Consider the following 8,487-nt stretch of genomic DNA (forward strand, 5'->3'; position numbering starts at 1 on the left):
CAACTCAAACCATTCTATGATTCTATGAATTACATGGTTTTACCCTCCTAAGGCTGAACTCTGGGAGACCAAAAAAAGCTTCCAGATCCCAAATGCTATTATACTCTGGTGAAACATTGTTTTTGGAGCTTTGTAGTGCAAGGATGCTGAGAAACCACTGAATTCCTTTTTTGCCATGTCTACGCGCAGCACACAGGTATCTAGAGATGCTCCAGTACAAACGTGACTGGCTTCTGCTTTAACAATCCCAGTTCTAACTGAGTTTGCAGCCAGCTGAAATTCTGTTTGGGAAAGCCAGTTTCCACCACACTTCTGTAGTCATAAGCCCCATCATGCTCTGACCTAGCGAGAGCAGCCTGTAGTTCTTCCTCTTTCTTGGCCAGCTGGATCTTCAGCTCTTCAATCTGGGCTTGCAGCTCAGCTATTTGGTCCTGTAGGTCTGTTGTTTCACCATCAAGTTTTCTTTTAGCTTTTTCTAATTCTTGACGGGTCTTCTCCTCCTTTTTTAAGCGCTCTAAGGAAGCAAAGAATTGTATTTATAAGCAATTTTTCCCCTTGTCATCCTGAGAAGGTTCACGGGCAGGGCACTGGGGTAGAAAGGAGGGTGGAAAGTTTAATATATGCTGGTCAGTTGTTTCTCCAGGCTGCAGCTGGAAGGGTAACTGGGAAAGATGAAACAGCAAAGTAGAACTGTATGACTTAGATAGAAAGTAAGAGAAAGTCAATAACTGGAGAAAAAAAAATTGAAGTATGGGAACAGAAACTTAACCTCATCATGATAGAAATAAAGAATGGAATCTAGCAGGAAAGCAGTTTGAGCTGCTAGGCCAGGTGGGCACAGACATCAGGATTCAAAAATTAAGAACAACTACAAACCAGAAAAAATGATGGATTGCATAGTTTTGGAAAGGCTAGGCTAGACTCCAAAAGTCAACTGAAAAATAGTGCAGCTTAAAAAAAACTTGGATAAACAATTTTTGCAAGTATCTGTGCCACTAACTCACATCCCATTGATATTTAGCAAGATTATGCAACCCTGATAGCTTCCAGTAATTTATTTGTGTAGCCAAGATACTCCTGCCCTAAGGTATTTCTTTTGTGAAAACCAGCCAGCTATCAGTGCACAGAAATGAAAGACATTTAGGTGATCTGCCTGCTGTCTGATTAAGCTCGTTACTGGCTGCATCATTTACAGTTAGGCAATACCAGGTGTGCAATATATTTAAGGCACAGGAGGCTTCACTTTGCATAGCATTAGCACAATTCTGCACACATTGGCATAAACCTGAGTTATTAGACTTGTTCAATACTTTGTGGGTCCTCAGTACAGAGATTTCTCTCACACCCTTCCTAAGGCTGCTACTGGATCAGGACATCATCTTCTACATGGAAAAGGAGTCACGATCAAGAATCACCTCTTAGAGACACCCAGGGATATTTGTGATTTCCCAGACAATCTAAAGTAACACTGCTTTCCTCTAAGCAGTTCCTCATTCAAGAGAAAAAAATCCAACCAGCCAAACAAAACAAAACAAAAAAAACCCCTAATGGCTTATTGAATCATCTCAAAGAGTAAATATAATTTTAATGTGCTTTACTAGCCAAGAAATTGCATGCCCTATATTTAAGCTTTAATTTCCATTTCTAAGGTCATCAGGTTTGGAATGGTACCATAATCAAACACATCTGTCAAGTACCTTCAGAAACACTAGTCCTGATTTAAGCACACAACTACTCAAGCACTTTTTTTCCAGTGAGTAAAGCTCACTTATGCCCATCTTAAGATCTCTGAATATGATTTTTAAAGAAGTACATCATTCATCTACTATGTCTATTAGTTCAGTAACTTCCTACAGAGATAAGATTAAACTTTGGTATTCTTCCATAAGCACATTAGTTTTAAAATATGCAGCAAGGCAAGCTATAATACAGTAAGTAAAAAAACTATGTCCAAACTAGGGCATAGAGAGCAACTTTGCCTTATATTTTGCAACTTTCACTTGGCAGTTTATTAATGTTGCACAATGGCTATTTACAGCCATAAGTAATTTTAAAAACCCCATAAAATCAAGAAAGGTTACATATAGGGCTAGTTGAGCCTGTGACAACACAGGCAAAACAATCAGAAATAGATGGCCAAAGACACTGAACCACTTTACATACACAAAGCATTAAGAAAAGCAAAACAATTCAGATTCACTTCTTCAAAAATATGAGAATGCCTACTAACATTCTGCCAGAAATACGTCATTCTAATGTGTTATTATAGGAAAGGGTAGCAACTTCCCAAGAGAGATGTTTTACCTTGTTACTAAGGGATGCGTGCAACAACATGAGTTTCTGAGTGTGTCTATAAATGAAATGGATTCTCAAAAATGAAAAAAAACCAAACAAGTGAAACATGAGAAAGACTGAGCAGTTAAATACAACAAGTCTTGCAAGCAGCACTAGTTTGTTTCAAGATTTAGATAAAAATAACAGCTATTAAGGTGTCTACACATAAGGTGTAGATACTGCATACGTTGTAACAAGTGATTTATTCCTTTCCAGTAGGATGTACAAGCTGTTAATAGGCAGAGGTGATAAGAACAAACCTTCCAAATCTGTGATCATCATTTCCTGCTTGTTCTTGAGTTTGGCCAAGTTTTTCGCCTTTTCTTCTTCTTCAGCCAGCTGAGAAGTACATTCAGCAATTCGATCCTCCATCAGCTTCTTTTCCTAGTTAGGAGAAAGGAGACAAAGAATAACTTGTAAAATATAATTTTAAGAGTCTACACAGCACAAATAACTGAATATACAAAATCCATATAGAGGACTCATGCAGCATATATAATACAGATTTTACTTCACATGACTGACCTGTCAGTATTAAGGATCAATTGGAATAGTATAGAAACATGAATATTTGTTTTCTACAAAAGTGAGACTTGGAATTTAACACATGGGAGGCCTGGTTTTAGGACAGCATTTGCTGTACACTTTTGGAAATCAGTTTGCAAAGAACAACAGTAGCTATGGTAAACACTTGTTTCCAGCTCTTAGATTTGGAAGACTCATGAAACTGGAAAGAATGCATGGCAAATACCTCCCTTTTAAAAGGCCAATTTTAAAGAAGCTGTGAGTGTCTCAGCTTCAACCTATTTAAATCCCACAAGACTTCAAGCACAAAGTCTGTAGATAACGTAACAGCAGCCACAAGTGTTTGGAGAACTGTCACTTGGTACTACGAGTACTTATGTGCAGAATCTCCACCACAAATCCTGGCCTCACCTTCAAAAATTTGGAATTTTGGTCCTCCAACAGTAGGATCTCTTCCTCCATCTTCTTGATCTTTGCTTCAGCTGTCACTTTTTCAAGCTGCAACTTCTGTCGAGCTCCCTCCTCCTCATCGAGCTGTTCCTCCAGGTCCTGGCAAGAAAGATAATTACATCTGTGCATTTTCTAGGTTACCACTGGGTTAATTTTTTTTTAATTGGTGAAAAAAATGCATTATTTTGTAAAGCCATCTGCCTTAACTAACACTAAAAATGCATTTGCTTTCTGTTAGATTCATTTATATCAGTGATCTGGTAATGAAATTAAGGGCCATGTGATATATAGGGAAATTTTTATACTCTATTTCAGCTTTGGCTGAAATATGCTATCTAGGAAACATATACTTATTTCACCAGAGTCTTTCACCTTCTTAATCTGAACATAAAATTAAAAAAAAAAGTTTACTTAATGACAACCAAGTCACATCAGGCTTTATGTCAAATACTTCCTAGCATTCTGCATCTGAATAGAGCTCCGGGTGTAAAAGCACAAGCGTCTGGGAAAAGATGCCACAGGACAGACACAGATCTCCTGATTTCAGTATGAATCCAAGTCTCAATATTACAGCTGAAATGGTTCAGATACTGGCACAAATAGCTAGCTCTGACTAGAAAAGTAATAGTGTATTGTACTTCAATTCATTCACAGTTTTAAATAGGATTCTCAGCCACACATTAATGGACACTTATTAAAAGGCATCAAGAGCTCTGAAATGTGGTGCTTCCTTCCGCTGAATATTCTGAAAGACACCTAAGTTCTGAAGTATTATCTTTATCAAAGTCTCCATGTATTCAAAAGGAAGCATCTAAGTCATCTGATTTTCACAAAAAAACCCCAAGTAACTTGGAGGAGATGAAGCTGTCTGAAGTTTTGTAAAACTCAAAGAAATAATTTTCTTCATGCTATTCACTAGATTTCAGTCAAAAAGTAACATTTCTCTCAGAAGTGACGGCATTCCATCAGTCTTTGTTTCTGTGAGAAAGCAGGTAAGCCCTGTGCAGTCAGCTCCTCTCCCCTCAGAAGTGCTTGCTGCCTTTCACACACACTCTGCACACACTATAGCTACCGACAGGGCATTTTGACTTTTCTTTTTCTTTCCTCACCCTCCTATGCCTGGAGACCACAAGAAGCTAAACACACTGAACACAGGAAAAAAAGAGAAAAACAATTCAAATTTATTTTATTCCACACACAGTGCTAAAGAGCTAAATTCCTCTGTGCCACAGAGATGCTGAGGGAACTTTCCCACCCTTAACTGTCCTGTTTGCATGCTGTTCCATTTCCAGTCACCAAGAAGCATACCTGAATATGGCCCTGCATTTTCTTTTTCTCATTCTGCAATATTTGGTTTCTTTCCTCTTCCTCCTCAACCCTGGACTCCAAATCATGGAGAATTTCTTCCAACTCTTGTTTTTTGGCAGCCAAGCGAGCCCTCATCTCCTCAGCTTCTGCAAAGAGCTCTGTCTCAGCCTGTAGCTGCTCTGCAAGAATGTTCTTCTCTTCTAGAAGCTGCAAATATACACAAAAAGTAGTAAAGCAGTCAAAATAACATTTCAAAGTGCCTCATGAGAGATTACACATATGACAACTACAAAGTTACTCAAAGGCCAAGTTGTGCTCCAGCTCTCGACTCCTTGGTCAATATCCAAAACCAAAGACTTTTAGCAGAGGGCTTTATCAGCGGTCCAGAGGACACCAGCTTTCTCAGAATCACAGAATGTTGGGGATTGGAAGGGACTTCGAAAGATCATCCAGTCCAATCCCCTGCCAGAGCAGGAACCTCAATGAGATCACACAGGAAGGTGTCCAGGCAGGTTTGGAATGTCTCCAGAGAAGGAGACTCCACACCCTCCCTGGGCAGCCTGTCCCAGGGCTCTGTCACCCTCACTGGAAAGAAGTTTCTTCTCAAGTTTAAGCAGAACCTCCTGTGTTCCAGCTCACACCCATTGCCCCTTGTCCTACCATTGGGCATCACTGAGAAGAGCCTGGCTCCGTCCTCCTGACACTCACCCTTTACATATTTATAAACATTAATGAGGTCACCCCTCAGTCTCCTCTTCTCCAAGCTAAAGAGCCCCAGCTCCCTCAGCCTTTCCTCATCAGGGAGATAATCCACTCCCTTCATCACCTTGGTGGCTCTGTGCTGGACTTTCATAATAGGGCTCCAGCAATATTCACTCACTTGTCCAGTTTAAGGACCAGATCCCACTGTGCCTACCCCATGCGCCCTGTTCTACCAGCAGCAAAAAGATGGGGAAGTGCCCGTTTCCTGGACTGTTCCTCGCACTCATCCCTGCATAGGGCAGGGCAGTGCCATGGGCAGCTGGGCTGAAGCTGGCACTTGGAGTCACTGGAACAGAACACATTACTTCTTGCTGAGTAAACCTGACAATAGACTAGAACAGTCTCAGCTGGGAGCGACCTACAACAGTAATCTAGTCCAACTGCCTGACCCTTCAGGACTGACCAAAAGTTAAAGCATATTATTACAGGTATTGTCCAAATGGCTTTTAATGGGGCACTGACCACCTCTCTAGGAAGCCTGTTCCAGTGTTTGACCATCCTCTTGCTAAAGAAATGTTTCCCAATACCTAGTCTGAACCTCTCCTGCTGCAGCTTTGAGCCATTCCCATGTCTCCTGTCACGGGATCACAGGGAGAAGAGATCAGCACCTCCCTCTCCAATTCCTCTCCTCAGGAGGCTGTAGAGAGCAGTGAGGTCTCCCCTCAGTCTCCTCTTCTCCAAATTTAAGACAAGCCCAGTGTCCTTAGACACTCCTCATAGACCATGCCTTCCAGCCCTTTCATCAATAGGAACTGATGCTGTGCCATTCTAGATAGCCATCCCGGTGCTATGGTGTCTCAGAACTACCACAGTGATAAATACATGTCTATATTTACTGACACCCTTTCAGCTGTTCTTTAAATTGGTATCAATGTTACTTATCAGCAGAAATTCATTTTCAGTTTTGCCCAACAATTATCATAATTGCTTCCCCATGTCTTTAACAGCACATGTAGACCACAGAAGTATCCTACCCTGAAAACTGATCTGAAAAGGAAAATGACGTTGCTACTGAAATTCTCTTGTAAAGTCAGAAAGGCCAAAGAAAAATAAAAAAGTTTATTTTCATTAACGTGATGTTTTCTGCATTCTGGGAGGAATAGTTCCTGCTGTATCTTCCTATTCCAGATTTTATCAGTGTGCAAGGAGTTAGCTCTCCTAACTCCCAGTGCTTTTGCTCACAAGCATCTCCATGGCTCCCTCACACAGGACACAGTGCAATAGACATTCCACATATGAAAGGCTGATCCTGGGCACAAACCTGTTGATGTTTCCTTTCCATTTCCTCAAGTTCTGCCTCCACTTTTGTCTGTTTCTCTTTCACCTTCATCAGCTCCTCGTCCTTGGCTTGAAGTTCTTCTTCTTGGCGAGTGACCTGAAGAAGAGGCTTCACCTGCAAAGATTTGAAATGAACAAGTAAGAACCTGCATCTACCTGTTTACAACAGTCAAACAAATGGAGAGACTGTAACAAACCTTCGTGAAGACTCTCCACCACTGCCAGTGCCTAAGCTTCAAATACGCGGCGCAGTTCCTCTGCAGGATTTTCAGTGCACTCAGTTGCTGTTGCTTCTTTGCAAAAGCCCTGAAGACAGAACGGGCAAAATATTTCAGGTTAAATACAGCTGAGCATCTCTCTGTGGTTTTACTTTTTAGGTTACCCAAACCTAGAATACTCACAGACCATAAACAGGCTGATTTTTAAGTTTCAGTGACTACACTGATTTATGAGTACTCATTCCTTATGGGAAGAGGCAGAGCAAAAGCTGAATTCATCATTTTCAAAGCAATAATTACAAATGGTATTTGTTCTTACTCTTAACAGGGATTTTTATGAAACTGATAAAATCAGGATGGATTAGATGCTGAATTGACCTTCAATTTCAAAAAAAGCAGCTTTCCAAAGTACGTCTAAGAACTTCCAGTGGAGCAGAAAGATTTTTCTGCAGCCAACCACTAGCTGTAGCATAAACAGCTGCATGTGTCACAGAGAAGATTAAGGAAAGGAGATATTGCTATGGAATGAAGGTACAAAAATGTACAAATTCTTGTTATTAGGTAAAAATTAACAACTTTACCCTGGACACAGCTACAGTATATCAGGCAACACACTTTCTTAAGAAAATCTCTCCTGAAATTGAATTTTAATGCATAGCTCCTATCAAAGAGACTTAAGATGACCACAAGGAAAAATCAAACCATAAGAGCACACATACTTCCTAGCCAGGTATCCTCTACAGACTGCCTGGAAGAAGATGATAATGTCTGTGATCTTCAGATCTCGTTCTTCTTCTAAGTGTGCCAAGACACCAGCTCGGAAAAAGATCTTGCTCTGTCCAATTCTGTATAAGTTGGGGTCCAGCTCTAATGCTCTGATCTAAATGGACAAGCAAGCATTGTTTTTACATCAAAGAAAGGACAATTTTTGCTTCAACTTTTCAATGTTTTAACAATATACAGGTGTAAACACTTACCATACGCTCACAGGCTTGCTTACCATCCATAAAACCTTTTGGAATTGCATTGGGTGTAAGGATCTCATACCTTTAAGTCAAATGAAAAAACACTTTTATATTCAACAATAAGGTACATTATTATAAGCCATAAAGTTATAGTCAAACACTCAGCTAAGGAATTTCTCCAGAAGGTTTTTCCAGAAGACCATTTTAGTTTGGTTTGACCTGCCCCAGTGTCTTTCCAATAGATGTGTAACATTTAACTGCTTCAAGTTCAAGTCACTTCAAGACCTCACACATGGCTTTAGATTTTTTTCCAGTTGTGTTGGGGGTGAAAGTGGGGGCGTGAAGTGTCTTCAATTATTTAACAAGGAACTTTATCTCATAAATACTCAAAAGACTGTTCCTGCTCTTACCTCTGTCTAAATTCCTGGAACACTATCCTATTTGGAAATCCTTGTCGACAAATCCTTATTCCTTCCAAAACACCATTGCAACGAAGCTGATCTAGAACCAGATGTGGATCCAATTTTCCAGCCTGGAGAAACAAAACAAGCATGATTTTTAGACTTTTAATTTGTATTAATGAAAAAACTGCAGTTTACGTTTTTCAGGCTACCCTCTACAAAGTCAACTGTCTAAACAAAAGGATG

The 8,487-nt window shown here is 40.2% G+C and overlaps 1 protein-coding gene across 1 annotated transcript in view; it reads right to left on the reverse strand.

Moving 5' to 3' along the window:
* Positions 1–218: 218 nt before the first annotated feature.
* Positions 219–8,487, reverse strand: part of LOC104532783 (myosin-10) — a gene marked incomplete at both ends in the record, with an annotated part of 27,665 nt that continues 19,396 nt past the window's right edge. The window contains 9 exons of the mRNA XM_029087492.1: positions 219–514; positions 2,595–2,718; positions 3,271–3,408; positions 4,618–4,824; positions 6,641–6,772; positions 6,855–6,963; positions 7,595–7,755; positions 7,853–7,922; positions 8,251–8,372. Coding sequence (XP_028943325.1) covers positions 219–514; positions 2,595–2,718; positions 3,271–3,408; positions 4,618–4,824; positions 6,641–6,772; positions 6,855–6,963; positions 7,595–7,755; positions 7,853–7,922; positions 8,251–8,372 — 1,359 coding nt within the window. The remainder of the gene's footprint in view (positions 515–2,594; positions 2,719–3,270; positions 3,409–4,617; positions 4,825–6,640; positions 6,773–6,854; positions 6,964–7,594; positions 7,756–7,852; positions 7,923–8,250; positions 8,373–8,487) is intronic.

The sequence above is a fragment of the Antrostomus carolinensis genome, unplaced genomic scaffold (assembly GCF_000700745.2).
Source record: "Antrostomus carolinensis isolate BGI_N321 unplaced genomic scaffold, ASM70074v2 scaffold46811, whole genome shotgun sequence".
In the NCBI taxonomy this organism is placed as follows: Eukaryota; Metazoa; Chordata; class Aves; order Caprimulgiformes; family Caprimulgidae; genus Antrostomus; species Antrostomus carolinensis.